Genomic DNA, 24353 nt, shown 5'->3' with positions numbered 1-24353 from the left:
GCAGGCAACCAAGTTTATAAGAGGCAGCCCCTCTTCTACTACTCTGGAACCCACATGGAAACTGAGTTGTCTATGGGCTACATCTTAGCAGGGGGTCTAGGTCCTTTCCATGCATGATCCTTGGTTGGTACATCAGTCTCTCCAGGTCTCAGTGGGCTCAGATATTTTTAGCTTTGTTGGTCTCTTGTAGGGCTCCTGTCCTCTCCATGTCCTTCTATTCCCCCACCCCCTTCTTCCATAAGACTCCCTGCACTCTGACCAAAGTTTGGCTGTGAGTCTCAGCATCTGCTTTGATTCCTGTTGTGTGGAGTCTTTCAGAGAACGATCCCTGTTGTGTGGAGTCTTTCAGAGAACCCTCTATAGTAGGCTCCTGTCCTGCTTCTTCTCTTCCACCACTTCTGGTGTATATCTTGTTTTCCATTCTAAATGAGATTTAAGCATCCTCCCTAGGGTCCTCCTTGTTGTTTAGCTTCCTTAGGTCTGTAGATTCTAGTATGGTTATTCTTATATTATATGGCTAATATTCACTTCACTAATAAGTGAGTATATACCATGCATGTCTTTTTGTTTCTGGGTTACCTCATTCAGGATGATCTTTTCTAGTTCCATCCATTTGCCTGAAATATTCATGATTTCCTTGTTTTTAATATCTGAGAGGTATTCCATTGTGTAAATGTGCCACAATTTCTTTCATTCTTAAAACAGTTGCCAAGGGGAGGGAGTATGGGAAGAGGGGGCAATGGTTAGAATGTGAAATTATTACGAGCATTCTTTTAGAAACACAGATGAATTTGCATTTCATAATGGAAACATGTTACACATTGTGCTATATTTTAGTACAGGAAAGTTTTGTGTAATTTTGCAGTGATTTAGGGAGGGCAATAGTAAGAGCACAAAAGATAAGGTTACGTAATTAAAAGAGGGTGATGCAGATAACAAAGAAACAGGGAAGAAATGTCACTGAGCTCAGTTTGATGGGGTTACTTTTAAAACTGTGAAGACAGAAACTATAGCCCTTAACAGGTTTCCCACGTATACATAGAAACGTGGCAATTTGAGGCAGTCATGGCAGGATGCACTGAGCTCCAGCTAAATTTTTTCTTATTTTCTAATCTGCGTGGCTTTCAGTCTGCAGCTCTCTTTATTTAATAATCCCTATTTTTTTTTTTTTTCAAGACAGGTTTTCTTTCTGTATCCTTGGCTCTCCTGACCTTGCTTTGTAGACCAGGCTGGCCTTGAACTCACAGGGAGCTGCCTTCCTCTGCCTCATTGAATGCTGGGATTAAAGGCATGCACCACAATGCTTAATCTGCTATTGCACAATCTGAGAGGAAACCCAGACATGAAACACTAAACTATACTAATGACATAGTATTTTAAAAATTTCGATTGTCATATGACAAAACAGTACTTTGGGAGTAAAAATAGTGATTGATCACCAATTCTGGGTGAGAATTCTTGTTCTTCTTAAACCATGGTCAATCTGTGGGCCTCATTTAGTTTTTATTCATTCATTTATTTATTTTTGTAGGTACGTGTCAGCTAATCAAGTAATCAATTAATCCATAATTCATAAAATGTTTGTAATGTCTTTATTTTTTTGTTTCCCATTAGTGATTTCAAAATATTTCTCTTGTCTAAGCAGATTTAGTATTGAACTGACTATTCTTACCCCCCCACACACACACACGAGAAAAAGGGGGGATTACCAAAACAATTTTACTTGAGAAAAATAATATGCATTGCTTACTGCATGTGTACTTATTTTATCCATTGAAACTAGTAGGAATTCCAGAAATTGTCATTCTCCAGATTATTGTTCTTCAAAAGTTTTGAGTAGATGCAAGAATTTTACCCATCATTTATTCTCCAAAGTCTTCTTTCTATTTTAGAATTAGATCAATGATTTTTAATGAAATGTTGCCTTTTTTTGGAATGGCTTCAGTGAATAATGAGTGTGGAGAGTGAAGAAAAGAAGCTGGACTGATTTGAATACAGTTGTAAGACAAGCCGTCTTTCTTTAAAGAATACCAAGGTTGCTATTTTTTTTTTCAGGGAAACATACTTAATTTTCTTTATATGAATCCTGAAAACATTGGATGTGTAGAGCAAATGGAAAACAGGTGCTATTGTTAGTATGTGTGTGTGTGTGTAAGATTTCTAATCGCCCGTGTGTTCATATCTGCAGGCGAACTGGAAGTGTTTCAGAGAGATGGGGAAAGGAAGATTCAGAGTCGGCAGCAGCTTCCGGTGGGAACGACCTGGGGCCCTTTCTCGGGGAGGATGGACCTCAATAATAATTCTCTGGTACGTGGACTCTTACCTTTATCTCTGCTTGCTTCCCGGTTAAATTTCAGGGAGGAAAAAGTTTGTTTTTTGTTGATCGTATGGATTTCAAAACATTTTTCAATTGTTTGTCCCTGATTAGTGTATGAATAATCTCAAAGGAAAAAGCTTAGTTTGATAGTGTGCCAACTTACCAGCTCACGCTGTGTCTGCTCAGTCACACCGAGACTGTTCACGTTTAACACTATGTACACGCACCTTTAGTTTTCAGATGACGCAAATTCAATACCACACCTAATAGGGGTACATAAAGGGTAAGAACTAAAGAACGTTGCTACCCTTTCATAACACTGTCTGTAACTATAAGGGCATGGGTGAATGAGGATCATTCTAAGTTGTGTGAACATTTTTATTAGAGTTCTGAGGTCAGAAAAGTCACCTGATTGTTATTCTATGGATAACTAATTCTATGGATAACCAATTCTATGGATAATCACTGTGGTTAGAGAAATTAGTTATCCATAGAATATATGAAGATATTATAGCTAATAGGGTTAAAAAAGCAGGAGGTAGACTCCCTAGTCTTCCGTCTCACCCAGGTGTCTCTACTCATTCCTAGCTCCACTTAATGAGCATCTGAGAATGAAGATATAGATCATGTTTAAAACTGCCACCAGATTCCACCACAACCTCTTGACATTCCTCAGATATCCTGTCAATAGTTTCCGCATTGAAATGGCACCTATGGTTCATTTATGAACTAGTGAGGGTTTTCTCGTTTGTTATGTCAAAATAATATATCTTAAAGAGAAACATGTAATTAAATTTTGTATTATCACATACATACATATATACACATATATATGTGTAAACACACAGGATGGTAGTTTCATGGCATTATTATTACCAACTGTTAAATTGTGATATATAAAAAAATAAACCTACTTGTGAAAATTTAGCTCCTCATTGCTTCCCTGTAAGACATCATATTATGGTTTTAACTCTCCTCTACCATTCCAAACCGATTCTATGCAGTGTTTAATATTTTAAATTATTCAGTTTATATTTGAACCGTTCAGTATTTTTGATACTTGTGAGGCATATGAGTCTTCTGAGGTACCAGATCAGCTGTGGCCAATAATTCTCTACATAAATAGCTTACTACCTCAGTTTATTCATCTTCGTGTCTAAACCTGTAATTATATGTGTATTAGTAGCCAACAGCTTTTTGTTATAAAATTTAGATATTTTACTAGAGTGTACTTTTAAAATATTTTCCTTTGAGAACATGTCTCCTCTAGAACATAATAGGACTTTGTCACTAAATGCAACCTGAACCATGCTGGTCGGTCATTGCTCAGAGACTGCTAATACGTAATAAATGCTTATTTATATTTAGACAAGAGTGTATAATTTCAGGATCAGTTAGTTCAATTACCCCTCCTTGCATGTCTGTGGATGTGCTGTATTTCAGTTTTTGGCTTCATAGATGAGAAGACAAAAGCTCTTGCTACTGATTCCAGAATTTCTGTGTTTAAGTCTTCCAATGCTACCTCTTCAGCAGAATTTTGATAGTACATTTTTAGCATGATAATGATTTTTAATGTCTAAAAATAAAATAATCAATAGTAACAGAACTTTGGAGGTTTGGCTTGTTTGCTTTACCTTTGGCAAATTGTTAGTTATGGTATTTAGACTACTTAACAGTTTGTAATTAGTCAAATATTTATGCAATTTCATTGAATCTTTTGAATTTGGACAGTACTACAATATGTTTTTTATAACACGAAGACAAATTTTTCTTATCAAAAATATATAGCTTACTAACCTTTCCTTACACAATGTTGCATCGAATTTGAATAAGAACACTCATTTAAATTGCTTGTTTGCCAACCAGTGTGGTGTTGCTCTGCACAGACTCATGCTGTTGGCTCAGGAGATTCGGCACACTAATTAATCCAACACAGTAATTAATTGAGTCACCATGCCAGATGTCAAATCCTTTTTATATCTTTCAAGTCTCCATCTTGAAATACATTAATAGTATTCCACCTTCTGTGGAAGCCTTTGCACACCAGGCATTGGTATTTATGTAGGGTATTCCAAGAAACATACCCCTCTGTATAGAAAAAAAATAGGAAAACTGATTAGACAAGAAATTAATCTTGGAGTAATATAAAGCACTGAATGTATAAATAGATTTTCTCTTACCAATAGCTTCTTATCTTAGTGAAACTTTGTGCTGTAAAGGTTTGATAATAGCGGCAACAGCAAAGTTAAAGCATGTATTGGGCCAGGTATGCTTTACATGAGAGAAAACAAGACTTATCTCTGTAATAAAGTATAGCAGAGAAGAAGACTGACACTTTGGGAAGTTAAATAATCAGCTCCCAAGCAAGTATTTGATATTACAACTCATGTGGCAATCTCAGAAGTGTTGTCTATAATGTAGGAATAATACTTGGCTTATAAGGACCTTTGTGAGAGTAGATGATGATGCATAAATGGATTATTGGCAGATATTAGCTACTGTTTCTGGTCTGCTGAGTGGACAAGTGGATCTACCGCAGTGCAGCCCATGAAAGTGTTACAGACCCTCCATAGACTAAACATGGAACACTGTTGACTCTGGTGTTTAGAGACATTACTTGTCTAAGTTTAGCTCTTGGCCAAGTGGTTATCATTTTTCATAAAAACTGAACCAATAGGAATGTGTCTGAACATTAAATTATAAGGATTTGGGTCAGGAAAGAAAGGGAGCTTTTTAAGTTCAAAATTGTTATTGTGGTATGGTAAACTGAGATCCAGAAGAGTCCTCAGTATAGTTGAAGTCCAAAGGCTGCTGTTTCCTTCTGCCTGGAGAAGTTGATCTGCCTGTTATATTTAGACTGCCATTTTATTGAATGTAATCTACCTGTATTATGGAATGTTATTTGCTTTGTTCAAAGTTCACTGATTTAAACACTAATTCTGCTTACACTCATTCTCTGAATTAACACATAAAATTAACAAACTCAGGTTTCAGAAGTCCATGACATCTTGGGAGTTTTCTTTCTGGTTTGTGATGTTGTGACCCTCAAGGAATTGCTCAGCAGTAAATGAGCATACACTTATTTCCAACACCCCCACTTCGACATTGCACAGTAACATAAAGTACCGTTGCAGTTCTTTATATTGATTCTTTCGAAAATCCCACGACTTCATTGACTGAGTAATGACAGAATGGTCTTTTATGTCACATTAAATTCTAACCAGTCTCTGCCTTGAAAAGGGATTATGAAAATGTATTATGTCTTTGATGATTCTTTATATCTTTCCAAGTACATCTAAAGATCTTTGTGATAAGGTAAACTCCCATCAGTATTAATACATCAAATCTAATGTACAAATATCATCAAAGACCAATGATTATTTAAAAGGTTGAGTATCTAGAATTTAAGTGACATTTGCACCCTCTTGCTTGTGAATTTATCCACTATTCATAGCTAAGTGTGTGAGTGGATTCAGCCAGCTGCTGGAATGATTCTATGTACATCCTTAATTAAATAGAACATATATATGAAGTCCCATATTGCCATATAATATTAAACTCATCATTACCTGATGAATTAAAAAATGAAAATTGATAGAGAAATCTCATTTTCCTCTGTTCAATCAGAATAGAAAATTGTTTGATTTTCATTTGTGACATTAAATTCTTCAAACAGGCAATGCATATTTGAAGGGTCTATGCTATTGACCTAGTAATAAAACAATTCTTACATTAAATTTCATAAAAGTTTCAGAATAGTCATTATCATGCAAATTTGGTAGAGAAAAGAGTTAGCAGTTCTTCATCTATTATGATCCCATTTAACAGATGCCTCCCTTTCTTCTAGTTCTCTTTCTTGACATTGATTTTTGACCCCATTCTTTGCTAGTTATCCAGGTTTTTTTTCCATGATACATGGTTGCAAACATTTCCATGCTTGTATCTCTCAAGCACTCATTGCTGCAGCCAAAGTGGTTGCTTAGTGGAAACACTTTTGTTTTGTCTTTGTTGTTTTTGTTTTCTTTAGGGGTTGTTTGTTTATTTGTTTTTCTCTCTGTGGATATTTTTGCAGCCCCAGGAGCAAGTTCTATTCAAGTCAGCCAAAACGAAAGTCTTAGTGTTTTCATGTTCTGAATGAAAGTTTTCAATGAGTAATAAACACAAGTTAACTGATAAACCCCAAGCTTCTTTATTTCTTTATAGAATCTGAGCTCTCATCTATGCTTGTCTTCTGAAATTTGTCTCCAATTGGTTTAACAATTTTTTTTAAATTTTTTAATGAGCCTAATTTCCCATCTTGCCTTTACACATCCCTGCTGGAGTTTTTTGTGGTCACTTCCTCCAATAAACTGGACTCACTCAGAGTAACCTTTTGGAAAAGCTATACAAAGACACCCTTTAAGATAAAGTGAGGAAGGGTGAAGATTCATCTCAGAGGTTAAGAGTGCTTGTTACTCTTGCAAATGACTTGAGTTGAGTTCCTAGCATCCATTTTGAGTCTGACAACAGTATGAAACTCCAGTCTCAGGAGATCCAGTACTCTCTTTGGATCTCTGTGAGCATCAGGCACTCTATGGTACATAGACATGTATGCATGGAAAACCCTAATATACATGAATAATAAAACCAATAAATCCAAAAAGAGATGTAGTGACGAACTAAATGTGAAAGCAGTATTCAAATGAATATTTTGACTCTAGACGACAGAGATTTATTGAATCTTTATTATTCCATTTGGACCCCTACCACTGGTACATAATATGCATCTGATAAATGTTTTTAAGAAATAAAAACCCAACTCAATGGAATAACGTTACTAGGGATATTCTCACTGATACCCACCTGGGCTTTCCCAGCTTTGCCATGCCAATGATAGAATTGATAATTATGCTGAAGCAAGACTTTCTGTTGCGTCTCAGGCATTTTTATTGATGTTGACATTGTGAATGATATCTTCCCTTTTAATATTCATTTTCATCGGAGCTTAGCATTACTGTACTTTTCTGCTTCTCTCAGAGCCTTGGCTCCTTTTAATTTGACTGTGCATGTTTCCCAAAACACTTCCGGCCTTTCTTCTCTTCTCCCTGTGCTTTTAGTGCCTCAGGGAGCTTATCCACTTGTAAAGCTTCAGCTACTAATTTACAAGTGACATTTAAACCAAAATCTCTAACCTTGGCTTTTTACTCTTTCTCTAATAGAGCATATTTCCACTATTTTATGTGCTTTTCCTACTAGCCTTCCTCACTAAATTCCTACAATTCAGTTGTCATGAGGAAAGTTTATTACTGGCTTTGCGAATGGTTTTTCTGCTCTTCTTCCCCAGCTTTCAACCTCCAGTCTACCTCGGCTCTTAGCTTCGGACCCCCTTTCTTGTCTCCACAAGGGGCATCCCCTCATCTTTCCTGTATTGTTCCCTTTCCTCTCACATCCTAAATGCTTGCTTACACATAGTTGCCCAAAGCTATTCTTTTTTATTTTTCTCCGGAACTACACTTGTTCTGCTCCTTTCACTTTAGAGTCAGTCGTCTGTTTCCAGTGTTTTCCTTCACATCCTCCTTCCAGATCTCCATTTCTTTATTCCTGATTCTGTTGCACTGCTATAGCTTTTAACTCCATCACATGCCCCCTGATCGTCACAGCACTCTTTCTGCTTTCTGTCTTTCTCATCTTTTTAAATCTAGATCATAATATGCCCTAAATCTCAGTAGCCCCTAAGTCTAGTGCTTCGAATCCTAAAAGGCACAAAGGAAACTAAACTGGGAAAGTCTCAGTGGGCCTTTCTGCTTTGCAACTTTTACTGTTTTTCTAAGCAGAGACTTCAATTCCTGTGAACTGCCTTCAGGGTCCTGCCTGGGAAGATAGTGTTTTCCCACAGTACCTATGTCTTAATAAGGTTGAGATCTTTTGTTTCCCTCATTCCCTTCTTCATGGCAGTAATTCTCTTGCTCAGTTCAAGCTTGCCTGTGATGTAAACTTTCTCTGAAGTCTCCATTCTTGGGCAGATAACCTCTTCTGAAGATCGCACTTTGCTCTCTCTTTGCTAGGATTAGGGTACTTTGCATGCTCTTTATTTGCCCTGTCACTGAGCTCCTTATCTAATTTTGTCATTATATTCTTGCCATCGCCAATGGCTAGCTTAGAATAATGGGTACTTTTACTAAGTGATCCTTTCTTTTTTCCTCAGAATAGGAGAACTGGGATCCCTTCTCTTCATTCAGGATCAACACATCCATTTTAGATTGAACAGTTGGTTTCCACACCTGTGGTTGCTCTGCCTCCTCTACCCAGTTTAGCAGTGAACTTGCTCTTTTGCTAATTATATTTGTGTGTATACATTTTTCCATTTTTAAGCTCAGTGCAACAACTGTTTGAGCAGAGCAAGGCAACTACATGTATTTCTTGACTTTGCACACACTAGGGAGCTATGCTCTGATGATCTCTTGATAGATGTAGATGAACTTCAACCCTTTGATGCAGGAAGGGGGTGCTGCTCTGCTGCTGAGGCAGTTAAGGTTTCTTTACAGCAGAATCTGTCTTATTCCTCACGATGACATGGGTGCAGGCCAAGAAGGTGTTCTGCTCCACTGTGCTCTCTGTGAGGTCACATCCAGTGTCTCACTTTCCAGTGACAAACCATCTGGGAAATTCCATCTGTCTCTGCTTGGAAACTGAGGTGGCGGTCTCCCACTGTGAGCAATTTTCTATTAACTTCTTGGATAAGATCAGTCAGATTTATACCGAACTGATAGAAACCATAAGAGCAGGGTTGTTCCAAGAGAAGACAAATGTACTGATTCCTCTAATTGGCCTTGAGCCAGTTTCATTCAAGAATGCCCTTAGGTCCTATTAGTGCACTGACTTGTGACCTTTTTAATTGTACCCTGTTCCTCTTGGGAAGCATTGGGGAAATACATTATTGATGGAGGTTGTAGGTTTGTCTCTTAGGGAGGGCAAGATCCTGGCTTCTCTTAACACTGGATCTACTATTTGGAGAATAATGGAAACCCGAATGGACAGGGAAGCTGCCGAGGAAGACATGGAGCAGGACATTTAGCATATCAGAGTCTTGGACAATGACACGTTTTCTTACTAGAATAAGAGTAGTTTTGTTTTTGTTTTTGTTTATTTTAAAAGAAGAGTGCAAAAAGAGGAAAGAGGTATAGAAACCCCAGAAATTAAAGATATCCGGTAGAATATGAGCCTGAAAGTAAGAAACTAAAACATCAAAGAATCACTTTAGAATCCCGTAGAATGCAAGTTTCATTATCTGCATGTTCATCTAGAGGGACTAGTTATATCTTGATGAGAGAAGCATGCTGTTGATGACAACAGATGGAATTAGGTTGTCTTCTGAGGCAGTAATGTCAAATTGGACCCATAAATTGTGCCCTTCCTGATAATTATGACCTGCCTCCAAAGTACACTTTTTATGTGTAGTTTAACTATGTGTTAGCCTATATCTTCTTTTGTCATAATTTTCTCCTGATTATAGTTTTTCCAAGTTCTTTAAGTACTGACTTAAAATTTTAAAATATGGGAATCCATTGATGCAATTATTCGTCATTTATCCCCAGTTTGTGGTTTTAGACACACACACATACCATCTCATATAGTTCAGGCAGAACTCAAACTCATCATGTGACCTAAGTATCTTGTAAACTCTTATTTTTCATTCTTCCCGCCTCATCTTCCTGAATGTTGGGATATAACTATGTGCCAACACACCTCACTTCATAACCTGGAATTTAAAACATTTTTTAAAAAATTTGTCTATGATGTATGACTCAACCTATTTATGAATACTTACAAAAATTACTTTTCCTCTTCATTTAAAATTATGTGTGGTTTTCTAGAACCCAAGTAGAATTTTTATTGAAGATGCCCTCATAGGGTTATTGAGATGCGTGTAAGTGTTGTACTGTTGAGATTATTACTATCTGAAAGGATGAGCTGTTCACATCATGATAATATGATCACTGTGGCTGCAGTGGGAGCATGTTTGAGGTTGGGGTTGATCACTCGTGTGACCTCCTAGAGTTCAGGCATGAGGGATGAAGGCTGGATGCTGACTTATGTTGGAAGCTTTCGTGTATGCTGGTCTCTTGTTTCAGCACTGTGGCCGCATACAATGAATTGTCTTAGTATAGATGTCACTGCCACAGCCCTGCCTCAGTTTGCCCAGTGCAGTCGCCCCGAAGGTCTGCGTTGTGAGGAGGCAGGTGTAAAAGGGTGTAAAAGTCCTGACTGACTAGAGAAAGGCATCCCTCCTTCCAGCTGTTGGGGAGGCGGTTTGCAGAGCGCAGCCTATTGTCTTCATCACATAAATTATAAAATGTAAGTTATTTTAAAAATGTGAATTTTGAATCAGGGAGTAAAAATGACATGTTGTGAGGAGCGTTTTGAACAAAGTTGGATAAAACTGTTCTTTGTGTAGCTGCATTGCTTTTGTAGGTTTTTCTACCTGATGTTTTGAAAGAGTTTGCATTTTACATATTTTAAAACAGTTAGTCCAGGATTGAGCACTTACCTGTCATCTGCATGGTGATGATAGATACCCCTCTGAGTCATGAGAATTCAGGAGCAGTCTTAACTTAGCATAATATATTCAGCAATTTGAAGATGGCACCTGTGGGAAAGTAGACCGAACAGCATTCATTCTATAGTCCTTCAGTTTGGTTTTAAAACTGAAATTCTTACAGGATAATTCTCTCTAGATCTTATAACACATTAGGTCCTGCTTTTAATCTAACTGACCACTAGGAAGTCCTTAGGTGGCCTGAACCAACTGTTACAGTTTATCTGTCTGTTGGTATCATTGTTATCATACAAAGCTGATCCAACAGAAGTGAATTTGTGAGGCTGGCCACACCACTTTTAGAAAGCACTATGTTGGTGATGCATAATGTTCCAGAGACAAGCATCTTTTGCACACTTATAATAAGAGTAAAAACAGTATAGATTTTTATCAAGTACTTTTAGAAACTTGTAAAAAAAAACAAGTACTTGATAAATTCTGTTTGGGAGGTAACATTTCATTTTTTTTAAAAGTTGCATGTGCTTCTATTTTTATATTACAGCTTATTTCTTGCATGCACACGTGAAAGTGGAAGCACATAAAAGAAGATGTGAGAATATCTTTTGGGAGTCTGCTCTCTCTTTCAGTCACATGGGTCCTCTGGAATGAATTCAGGGCACCAGGCTTGGCTGTGAGGGCCTTTACCTGCTGAGTCATCTCATTGGCCCTAAATTTTAAGCTAAATGTTGAATTTAAAACTTAGCTTTATTATTCCTCTATTTTCACAGAATTCGGTTTTTTCTCATAAAAATTATTGACGCTGTTCAACTCAACTTTGTTTTCTTATTTCTAAAAATGGTTATATTCTCAGTGCCAATATATAATCATGTTATTCAGAAGATGTGACAGTTAAACATAGCACTGTGTATGCAGACCTCTGGCTTATGTATTTGCTTATTTGCCTTATCCCCTTTTTGTCCAATTCTATTTCTGTTTGCCCAGTGCCATTGTCATAGTGACTGTCACAAGCTTGAAATCAGGATGACAGATGGCCAGTTCTTTGGTGTCATTGGAAGGTTCAACTTCTGGAGAATTTGACTACTAGCTCACTAAAGTGGCTACTTATTCAGCTGACAACATGGTTGCTGGCATTCACATTGGCAGGAAAATGAGATAGCAAGAGAAGGGTCCAAGACAGAAACACAGAGTATTTTTAAGCTAACCTAAAGAATGATGTCTCATCCTTTCACTAAATTCAGGTTATTAGTTTTAGCCAGCCTGAAGGGGGTGAGTTAAACAAGGCTTGCAAATGAAGAGGAGGTATCTTGGACATTTCAGAGGCCTTCTGCTGTGGAAGGCAATTTGCATAAGTAGTTACTTGACCTCTGTCCAAAGAAGATGTTTCAAATAATAGAAGCAGTAGGAGAAATCACAAAAGAAAATTCAATTAATTTGAACAGAAGAAAAAAGATTATGTATTCTAAGTATCATAACCAAAATAAAGCATTCATTAGTTAAAGACACTTTTGAAAATGAAAAATATTTTGTTCTTGTTTATATAAGTAAATAATATTCCCACAGAAAGTGATCAGTGGCTCCTTTATTTAGATACTAATTCTGCAGGTAGTAAAAATTGAGTTAAAAGGCATGGGCACACATGTGGGACACACACACACAACTCACACACACACACACATGCATACACACTTAAAATAGAAAAACTTGAAAAATATATATGAAGTATAATTTACGCAAATGTTAATTGGAATTAGAAACTCAAAGTAGTTTTGAGTTTTGGTCATATCTTCTTTGTTCATTTTGCGAAACACGTACTAACATACTGTATTCATTAAATGTTTGACAGAACATCCGGGAAAGAGCTCATGGTAAGTTCAGAATAGCTTGATTCTCCTCTTGCCTGTTATTATTTAAAGTTGCTGTGTTCTCTTGGGTGCAATCACACATCCTTTCAGTTTTCTCATTTATAACAGAGAATTATTATACATGACTTACATCATACAGTTGCTTTGGAATGATATGAAATTACATGCGTTTAGTCACTTTGAAAACTATACAGCCTGTGATGTGATGTGAGCCTGGATCGCTTTTATTATATAGCTGGTGAATAGAAAGTTAATTCTTCATCTCTTTAACTCTTCAGGAAGCACAGACAGCCTTTTCCCCTTCTGCCCTCTGTTCGACGCACAGCTTCAACTGTCATCCTGTGAATGCATCTCTGTGTATGTGTACCCACATTAATTTGAACATACATGGTCATCAGAGTTGTTGATTAGCTAGTGTGAATCTTTTGAGGCTCCCACTATACAACTTTGGAAAGGGAAAAGTATGTATTTAGAGCATTTAGATCTCAGTAGACAATCAATGCACAATCAGAGGATAAAAACAAGTAATTTTAGAAAGAGAAAGGTTGAGCAGTCAAACTACATTTTGAATTATCTTGACTGTGTTGTATTTTCTTTTAGTTGGAAGTTATTCTTTAGAAACCATATCTCAAGTGTGTGATTGGGGATATCCAACAATTGGGAAAAATAATTTACACTGTATGGCTTGCTATTGAGGTAGGTTTGCATTTTAAAATGTTAACCCACTTTTTTCATTATTTATGGAGTTTTAGAGCTCTGTACAGAAAAAGAAGATACTGTTATCATGGTTCAGAGAGAAACACATGATAAAATGAGAATAGATGGTAAAGAACTCAAAAGAGCAGAGGTATTTCACAGGTTGATTAAGAAGTCAAACATTCATCATAATTTAGTGTGTAGAAGCACAAGCAGATACTATAGACTCAGGAATCCCTCCTGTGGTCATTATCTCTGTGTCTCTGTCGCAATCTCTCTCTGTCTCTGTTTTCTCTATATCTCTCATCTATCCACTTTTCTTTGTATGTATCTGTCTTTCTATCTCTGTATCTCATTGTGTGTGTGTGTGTGTGTGTGTGTGTGTGTGTGTGTGTGTGTGTTATATTGTCATTTGGCCTACATTAACTAATCAAATCCCTACTACTCCAATTTGAGTCCCAGGTGTGACATGGGCACACTTCTTGGAAACTGGTGCTACTTAGGCACATGTAGAATATCCACCCATGTAAAGATATTCTGTGATATAGCCACATGTGCAGCTAGCATGATTACCATAATCTTAGAACATATAGAATTAATTTTCTTGAGGTAGAATTACATGATAAAATGGTAGTCTTTGCATTCTATGGAAGTTCAGACATGGTAAAAAAATTTGGTCTTTTTTTTCTGAGCTTCTCAACAAAGGAATCTGGGCACTTTTACCCATACTGCATTCCTTTATAACATACAAAAGAAAGACAACAATTGATGCCCATTCAAGGAAAGAGACATTTAGAGCTCCATCTGTTGATACTCCAGGAGAAGGGGCAGAGGAGGGCGAGCACAGGATGGAAGTCAAGCAGTGGTCCCTGCTATAGCTTCATTAATCACATGGAGACATTCTGAAAAATGTTTCTCCTTGGTTGCAGCCATCTATTTTTTGGCGTTAATCTGCACCCCATGGCAGGGTTTTGTGAGGGGAAACAATGAGCAGTTTCGTGGCCCCTCCTTTCTCCCAATTGTTGTAGCCCCTGTCAGAAGGCTCTGAGTATGATGCAGGTCTGTATCAGTGTGATAAGGGAAAAGAGGATTCTGGATGGCTTTCGAGAGACTCCGTGGGGGTGGAGTATGCTGTTTTGGACCAGACACGCTATGGAATACAGCAGAGGCCTTTAATGGGATCCCAAGTTTTCTGAGCCAAACCTTGTGCTTCTTCTTGAAGCTTTTCTAATAAAATGTCTTGATGGTTAAAAATTATGTGACTGTCAGAGGGGCCAAAGTTCAAGGTGCTGTTTTAAGTCATTTGTGCCATAATCTTTGATTAGTTATTCTAGGCCAAATGACAAAACACATACACACTCTCTCTTTCTCTGTTTCTCTGTTTCTTCTCTCTCTCTCTCTCTCTCTCTCTCTCTCTCTCTCCTTTCAGGGACAAATGAGGTCACTTTTAATCTGCTAAAAGAATTTTCAGCCATTGCCATCATGGACTCTGTGTGAGTGACCAGTGTGTTTTATGTACTGTAGGTTCTCATTTTATAGCTAAATGAAATATGAAGCTATCATTTATAATGCTGATTCCATTTTGGCAGGCATTTGGATACCCATATGGTTCAGTTAATCTTTTTTGGAGCCTAAATGTACCTTTGTTATTTATTGGGATTTTTGAAAGGGGACAAATGTAGATTTTTTTTTGCCCTGATTTAAAAAGTACACATTAAATGTATCAAAAATAATTCATACAGCCCAGAGCATTCCAATGAGCTTTAGAGGGAGAGCTGCTCTTTGCTGGCCAGTAAGAAGAAAACTACTCCCAACAACATAGAAGCAGTATTTTATAGAACACAATAGCAGTATTTATAGGAGAAATTAATGGAAATTGATATTGGGTTAACATGCTCTTATCTGTAAGCATTGTCACACATATAGATTATTGGGATTATTGGCTCTCATTCATCCTGCTATGAGTCTCATTTATGAGTAAAAGTAAAGATGCAAAAAAAGTAAATTCAAAATGATCATCAGGTGGACAAGTTACCTCATACTGTACTCCCTTGAACTTCCCATGCTCAGCTGGAGAAGCTCCACTGCGTGAGGCTGAAAAATGTTGTAACCCATGCTGAGGCTGCCAGGGACAGCGATAACCTCTTCCTCTCAAATGGCCTTCATTCATGAATTTTCACCTCCACTAATTCATTCTTTTCAGTTTATATACCCCTTGTCTATAAAGAAAAAGAAGGGCAGAAGAAAAAACAAACCTCCTGGCTTTCTTCCGGAGCCCAACCCTCTCTCTCCTTGTGAATGTGGAAAGATAAATAGATACACACGAATAATCATATTCACCCTATGCATTGCTTCATCTTACTTATATAACATCAATTAAAATGAGTGTTAGCTAAACATTCGCCACCAGTCACACTAGGGTCTAGATAAGAAAAAAAGAGATGGATTTGATTGTACTGGCAACCTGAATGCCCCTTCCTACACCCATCACCATTTCTAGCCCCACATCCATCCCTCTTCGTGCCAGTACAGCAGTACGCTACTTTTTAATCTTCTTTACAATGAAATCATAGGTGAGTGAAACTATTAAGTGATTTTTTTCATAATTATTATTGCACTCATTTCTTGCTGCATGGACCAGCAGTTAAATGAGTAAAATCTATTCTTTTTTTTTCTATGTTAGATGATTGTGATAAGAGTCATAAAGAAAAGCTTGACTTGGTATTTCTTATGTCCTGTAAGTCAGTAACTCTGCTAAAATGTAGGGGCACAGAGGTCTGAATTCTCATCAAACAGAATTATGTCTTGTATGCTTATTAAAAATATTAGAATTCCATCCACCACTTTTATCTATTGCTTTAAAGAAGCCACATGGATGAAAGCATGCACACACATACATAACGAATATTTTTAAGACAGCACGTAAAATAAAAATAAGTTAATAATTGTATTTTACTGTTTTGATTCTTTCTTAAATAAAACAATCTCACGAAGTAATATATATATATATATATATATATATATATATATATATACTTTTCAATATCTTTCTGCCACGAGTTAAGCAATATAATGAACTACAGTATTCTAATGTGTTTTCTGGTAATTAGACTATTTCATTTTTTAAATTTTATTTTCTTCACAACTTATTCATTGTATATTGTGATTGAACCCCCCCCTCAACTCCCTGCAGTCCCATCCTCCCTCCCTCTTCCCTCCATTCACTTCCCCTAGTCCACTGAAAAGGGGAGTTCTCCACCATTGCCATCTACCCATAGCTTGTTAAGTCTCATCAGAACTGTCTGGATACTCTTCCTACTTGGCCTGGCAAGGTTGCATCACCAGGAGCAAGTGATCAAAGAACAGGCAATGGAGTTTATGATAGAGCCAGCCCCTGTTCCCCTCACTCACACATGGAGACTCAACTGCCAATGGGCCACATCTGAGTAGGAGGTCTAGGTCTTCTGATGCATGGTCCTCCTGGGCTCAGATCCTTTACTTTGTTGGTCTCCTTGTGGGGATCCTGTCCCCTCCATATCCCTCTAACCCCATCCTGCTCTTTGACTCCTGCTCATAAGACTCCCTGCTCTCTGCCCAAAGTTTGTCTGTGAGTCTCAGCATCTGCTTCCAACTGTGTTGGGCGGAGCCTTTCAGAGAACCCTCTATAGTAGGCTCCCATCCTGTTTCCTCTCTTCCACCACTTCTGGTGTCTATCCGGATTGCTTTTCTGAATGAGATTTAAGCATCCTCCCTAGGGTCCTCCTTAGTGTTTAGCTTCTTTAGGTCTGTAGATGGCTATCCTATATTATACGGTAAATATCCGCTTATAAGTGAGTGTATACCATATGTGTCTTTCTGTTTCTGGGTTACCTCACTCAGGATGTTCTTTTCTAGTTTCATCCATTCACAACCAAAGGAAATATGGCTAAGCCTTGTATTTATAATAAAAGGTAAGTTTAAACAAATGTAGAGAAATTAGACACAGAAAGATGTTGGAGAGAATGGTGTTTGTAGAGGCTGGAGAGATTGCTGCTTTTGGAAGGAGTATCATTTTCTTCCAAGCAGCCTCCCCCATTGGATATCTGAAAAACATCTGTAACTCCAGCTACAAAGGATTCCACATCTCTCAGGCCACAGTGTATACACACACACAGGATAGTGCATGTTCACACACACACACGAAATCTAAAACATAAAAAGTTGATCGTAATTATGACCCGTTGCATTTTTTTATTTATATATATATATATATATATATATATATATATATATATATATATATATATATATATTTCAGCTTATTCACATTGTAAAGATGCCCTCTCCTTTCCCCCCTCTCAGTCCACCCTTCCCCCCCCTTCTCCCTTCCCCTCTCCTTTTCTTCTCAGAAAAGGGTAGACCCTCTAGCTCCCCATCAACCCTCCCCAGCACATCAAGTCACATCAGGACTGGCATATCCTCATCCCCTGAGGCCGGGCCAGGCAGGGCTGCCAGGGGAAAGTGATCTAAAAGCAGGGAACAGAGTCCATGTTGGAAACAAGGTGCACACATGTGCGCACATACACACACAAACACACACACACTCTACTGACCAGGGGCCCATATGAAGACCAAACTACCCACAGGCCACATATGTGCAGGGGCCTAGGTCCAGACCATGCATGCGCCTTAGTAGATGTCTCAGTTTCTATAATCTCTTGTGGGTCTGGGTTAGCTGTCTCTGTTGGTCTTCTCGTGAGGTTCCTGTCTTCTCCTTCTATCTTTCCCCCAACACTTCCACAGGATCCCTGGAGCTCCTCCCCATGATTGGCTGCAAGTCTCAGCATCTGTCTTTATCTTCTGCTGGCTGGAGCCTCCCAGACTTAGGCTCCTGTCAGCAAGCATAACAGAGCATCATTAATAGTGTAAGGGGCTAGCTCTTTACCGTGGAGTTGGTCTCAGGTTGGGCCACTTATTAGTTGGACATTCTCTCAATCTTTGTTCCCTCTTTATCACTGTACTTCTTGGAGGCAGGGTAATTTTTGAAAATGAAAGGTTTTGTCAGTGGGTTGTTGTTGCCTCCTTCCACAAGTCCTGCCTGGCTAGGAGGTGGTCACTTCAGTCTTCATGTCCCTCCCGTTACGATCTCAGCTAGAGTCACACCCATATCCTCCCAAGAGCCTACCTTGCTGCAGGCCTTCAGCTTGAGAAAGAGATGCCCCCTCTCAGTTTCCCTTCTTGTTCCCAGACCTCTCACCTCCCACCTCCATTCTCCGCACATGTGACCCCCACCCCGCTTCCCTGCCAAATCTAGCTCCTGCCCAATTCCTTCACCTCATCCATTTCTGCTGTCTCATTTATCTCTCCTTCTGAGTGACATTCTAGCATTCTGACATTCCTTGAGCTCTTTGGGGTCTGTGGATTATAGAGTGATTACCCTGTTCTATAGGTCTAATATTCCCTTATAAGGGAGTATATACCGTGTCCATCTTTCTGGGTCTACGTTGCCTCACTTAGGATGATCTTTTCTATTTCCAACCACTTGCATTTTAAAAAGACTCAGATTAATGTGGCAGATTTGATGAAGAGAAAATAAATATGAGGAATTACAAAGAAAACAAGACAAAACAAAAAAATCACTGTAACACAGAATGCCTCTTCACATTTCAAACTTTATATCCATGATCCACGTGACTGGATCAAAATAACAGAGAATCTAAATACTTGGGAAAAAATTGCAACTGTATTGAAGGAGCCCAAGCTTTTTTAATTTTCTTGTCCCTGATGCTTAAATAACACTATGTAATTTTTGAAATAGCATTTGCATTGAAGAAAGTGTCGGAAATAATCTAGGAATTGTGGGACCATATGTGTAGATTTGATGCATTTACTTTGCCATTTTACTTAAGGTCCTTAAGCCAATGTGGATTTGGGTGTCTGTGTGGGTTTCTTGAACAGGTCTTCTGTAGATGCTGAAGGTGAGCTGTGTTTGATTTTCTATTGTTATTTTTTTCTTATTACGCCTTCTACAATTAGCAGTTCATGACCATCAGAGTTTCATCTCTAGTATTTAGCACTAGACTGAAAACAAGTGTCAGTGTTTGTGTTATAAAGTAGGCTTGGAATGTGTTGCAGATACTACAGATCACTCAAGTTGTGGAGCACACGTGGATGCCCATTGGGTTGCTGTATGCCCTAATATTCTGAGGACCTTGAAAAGTGAAGTACATCTGTATCAGTTGGTGACAGCATCTGGAGGAGCCGCCCATCTACTGAGCTAGTTGTCTCTTCCTGAGAGTTATCTTTTTCCAGCTCATAGGCAGTTATCTTAAAGTCAGAAGGAATGAAATCAGGGGAAACGAGTAAGAGTAGAGTAAATTTAAACTAATCAATTACTACAATCTAATCTTCTTTTACCTCATTTTACTGTATTGTTTTGCCATAGCTTTTCTTTAAATGCATTATAATTTGAGCTGATTTTTTCCATTTAGCATCAGACAATGCAGAATATTTATAATGCATGGAACACTAAAAAGCAACTAAGTAATTTGCTTTCATTCTGCAGATGTGACTCATCTCCAAACCAGTACAAGCCATGTTGACCAATTGGAGATGATATGATTAAATAACCACAAAAAATCCTCAAAAAGCAAACAAACAAACAAACAAACAAACTTCCTAATGAACCTGAGGTGGAAAAGTGTTTTGTTCAATGGCTACTTCACAAGGAAAACAAGCAGTGTTGCTGCTGTGTTGACAACAGAGTGGTGTTCCTATGATGCAGCATGATAATAAAGCAAACTGGCATGTGAAATATCCGGTTGCCAGAGGTGCTTGGCTTGGAAGTTGAGATTTTTTTTAATATGCTTTAATAGGAACACAGTATATTAAAAGTTATTGGATATACTAGAAAACAGAGAGAGCACCTTTGTAACTCCGCCAGGCTTAAAAGCACTTTGTAGCTCCCATTGATATTTTATACTGCTCCTTATTCTGTTAAAATTTCATCTTAAATTAGGATCAAGTTTGTTGTTATTCTCTGTGTTCTTATTTATGAAATTGGAGGCTACACTTTCAGCGCATTTTCTATGAACTACATATTCTATGAAATGTAATGACATCTGAAAAACCTAAAGAAAAAGGATACTTTGAGTGACTAAAGTACTGTGACTTTTGAAATATCCACTTTTCACTTGTATTTCTGTGATATTCTTGGGAAAGCCTGTATTGCTTTTGGGATCCAGTAAAAACTTGTAGATCAGATTCTGTTGTTTTTCAAAGAGGATTGATGTATTGGTTATAATCAGGCAGCATTCAAATTAGCTGTTCTTAATTTGCCACTGTAAGTGGAATGTGGAAAATTGAGTCAAAAAGTAAAAACCAATGTTAAGTTTAAAACATAAAATAAAACAAAGCTAGTCAATCCAGACTCCTGAATTTCTTCTTCTCAGCCTTTATCTTTTGAGACAGCATCACTGATTTATAAAGATTATTTTCTTTGGTTCCTGTGTCGGAGAGTTGAGAGGTGAAGGCAGTGGGATTGCGTTTTCAGGATGCCACATGTGCACTCTTTGATCTAAGGTACAATGTGCCTCAGGGAATAAGTTCAATCTTGATTTCTTTAGTCAATCATCCACTATCAGGTACCACTGCCCTGATTAGCAGGCTGAAGAGAAAGAGCATAGCGTGGGTGTGTGTGTTACAGAGATGAAGAAGAGTGATGAGCTTGTTGGCAACAGACCCAGTCTGAAGAGTCTCTGTGGCATTTGCTTTCTTTTTGCATAAATTCCCTCAGTACATGAAAGAACAAAAATCAGTTTTTCCTTGTACTATTCCACAACTGATGATTTTCTTTTCAGATAGTAGTTTCCTTTCTTTGTTTAATCCATTTTTGCAAAATTGAAAATGGGAAGAAAATGAGCTGTGTGTGTTGCTCTATTTGCTAGGAGACGCTCAAGTGTAGTCTGCTCAGGATTTCCATCGCTCGGTGAGTCAAGCCCATGACTAACTCCCACGAAGGTACAGCAGCACACCTGCATTCTTTCTGAGTCATCAGTTGCACTTACATAAATGAATAGTGGGTCTTGAGACCAAGGAGCCCCTTTGTACCGATCCACTACCCATCTGTGATAACCCTCTAAAAGACTGGAATCCAATCTCCTATGACTCCATATACCATGTGCTCTTTTTATCAAGGTAAATAAGAGACTGTGTCCAGACATATGAGAACATATTCTGAAAGCAACAACCATCAGCCTACGTGGACATCTTAGGTTATTAGCATAAAGCTATATATTAAGTCTATCCATGTATATAAGGTATTTTAGAAAAGAAAACAATGCAGGTCCAAAAAAGAAAATTGAACAGTAAAGAGATACATTTTAACCTAATTCTTTGTGAGATTTCACAAATTATTTAAAGGTGGAATTATTCATTGAAAAAATAGTTTTAGGTGTGAGTACATTATTGTTTTATGTTGCTGAGAATGGAGCTCAGGGTGTTGTACATGATAAGCAAATGCTCTACTTCACAGAAATTCTTGCATCCCAGACTTGTGAATGTTTCCAGCTTTTGTTTCCAAAAACTAGAAACACATTTTGGGTTTCCAAAAGCTAGAAACACATTTATCATAGGTAAGTATGGTATGTTTAATTCCAACTGAATTTATTTTTGATCATATTTGACCTTGGTGATGGAAGCAGTTGGATAAGGTGAAAGTCAAAGACTGTGTTAATTTATGACAAGATACAAGGGTGGTGAGTCCTATTTTTCTTTATCGCATTAACAACTCATAGTGTTTATGAGCCTCTTTGTACCACTGATTTCAATGATGCGTTTATCCTTGGTGGTTATCCAAAGACTTCAGCAGCTATAATTAATTGCTCATTTGAAAAAGAGAAACACAAAATAAGATATTGTTTGGCTTATTTTCCTCCCTCAAAGAGTTAGGACAGAGTGACTAAGAGTAATAGCAGTTTTAGGAATGATCACATGAATGTTTTTATTTGATCACACTCGTTCCATGTTAAATATTCTGTAATGGTGATATGTAAAGCAGATTATTTTACAAAGGAAAAAGGAGTAGTGACCACCTTACCCAGAATTAGTTTTCAGAAGCATTTGTATTCTGTTAATGATTTGGTCTAAGTTCGCTGGTATCATTTGGTGTACATTTGTTGCAGCAACATAGCAGGAATAAAAAAAAAAAGTCATCAGCAGTGGATTTACATAAAGGACCTACTAAGAGATGAAGTATATTAATAACATTGGTCATGTGTCTGTTGACTTATAATTAAGTTTAAAAAGACACCCTTGCTTTGTGTGTGTGTGTGTGCGCGTGCTCGCGTGCCTGTGCGTGTTTTCCCCTCTGTTTTTAATGTTCTGATACCATGCCATACTTCCTTGTGCACTTAAAAGCCAGTATTTACAACTTTGAAAGGGCATATCAAGAACACGTGGTACCTTAAACTATGGTCCTTACCAACCTTGTTTTATCTCCCTCAATTTTGTTTAGACCCCATCATGTCTGCTCTTCGCAGAGCCAGGATCTATTAATGATAATTACTTGGAGTACAATCCTCATTCCGTGATACCATCACATCGTTGTGAGGCAGATTGTGATCTTACTCCGGCCCACTTTGTTTAACTCTGACACTCCTTCTATTATAGTGGGTAAATGATAAGATCATGCCTGTTAGGATCAGGCATTAGCTGGAATCAATATTTGAAAATGTGTCTGTTTTTGCTTAATAGCAAAGTTAGTGTGCAGGCTGATGTGCGACCATTTGTTGCATGAGATTGTGCAACTTCATTTACTTAAGGCTCCTTTCTAGTGATTTTTATCCAAAAGTATAGCATCAGGTCTGGAAACCATGACTATATGAATCTAGTTACCTGCAAATACCAAGTGTCAGACTGGTATACTACCTGGAGAAAGCAAACCATAGTTTTCAAACAAAAGACCATCTTCACAGTTCTTCATTATCAAAATGTAGTTAATTCAATGGTTTGCAATTAGGGGCAACTTTGTTTCCCAGGGGCTGTTTCACAATATCGTAAGACAATTTGGTTGTCACATCTGTGAGATGAGAGAGAGAGTCACAAGACAGTAAGTAACGTCACTCAGTAAATAATGTCACTAACATCTAGTTGGTGGCTGCTAGAATGACTAATAAACATCCTATGATGGATAAGGCAGCTTTGTACAACAGAGAATAGTCTGAACAAAGATGCGAACGTTACCAAGGTTGAAAATCCTTAAATAATGCAGACTACGGATGTAACAAAATGGTTAAGTTCCTGGTGAAGGGGCTTTCAGTTGTGTATGTGCTACAGCTGCTCATGCTGCCCCTTTTCCCTGGTTATCAAGCATCTGGCAAGTTTAAATTATGGAAGTTGTGTAGGCATATGCCTACAGAGATCTGGATAGTGTTTTTCAGAGTTGTGCTGAATCAAGCATCAAATATGAAACCTAGTGTAAGAAATCACTGGTGTGTCATTTCTGGCCTCAATAAATCCAAAGCTCCCTGTTCTTTTAGGGAACTTAATTTTCAGTCAGTCTGTGACATTCCTCCAAGTGTTCCTTTCTCATGAGATATGCTTTTTATTTCATCATATGTTTGGTCATATTGGTCCCATTATCCTTTGATGTCTGTATGAAATGTTTAACGCCCCTCCAAGGATGTGAATGCCTATAGATGCACATCCTCTGTGTGTTTAATAATATAATCTTTCATATAATGTTGTACATGCACACGTGTTTCTGCTGCACACTGTTGAGTGATCTGCAGGCTGCTTATACACTAATACAGTAGAAGTGCTCTGTCAGTAACTATTCTTGTTTTTTGTTGGGGAATTTGACAATTAACAGGATCCACATATGTTCACTACAGATGGGATTCTTTTAATTGTAATCTATGCTCACTTGAATTTATGTATATGGAACTTGTAGACCTAGAGTCAT

The 24353-nt window shown here is 37.8% G+C and overlaps 1 protein-coding gene across 1 annotated transcript in view; it reads left to right on the top strand.

The window, feature by feature from the left end:
- Zfpm2 (zinc finger protein, FOG family member 2) overlaps positions 1–24353 on the top strand; it is a 362370-nt gene that overhangs the window by 133857 nt on the left and 204160 nt on the right. The window contains exon 4 of the mRNA XM_055626705.1: positions 2189–2307. Within this exon, the coding sequence (XP_055482680.1) occupies positions 2189–2307 (119 nt within the window). The remainder of the gene's footprint in view (positions 1–2188; positions 2308–24353) is intronic.

This window comes from Psammomys obesus, unplaced genomic scaffold, assembly GCF_907164565.1.
Source record: "Psammomys obesus unplaced genomic scaffold, mPsaObe1.curated_primary_1811, whole genome shotgun sequence".
Classification (NCBI taxonomy): Eukaryota; Metazoa; Chordata; class Mammalia; order Rodentia; family Muridae; genus Psammomys; species Psammomys obesus.
Note: the sequence above shows the minus strand (reverse complement) of the source record. Positions and strands in the feature narration are given on the sequence as shown.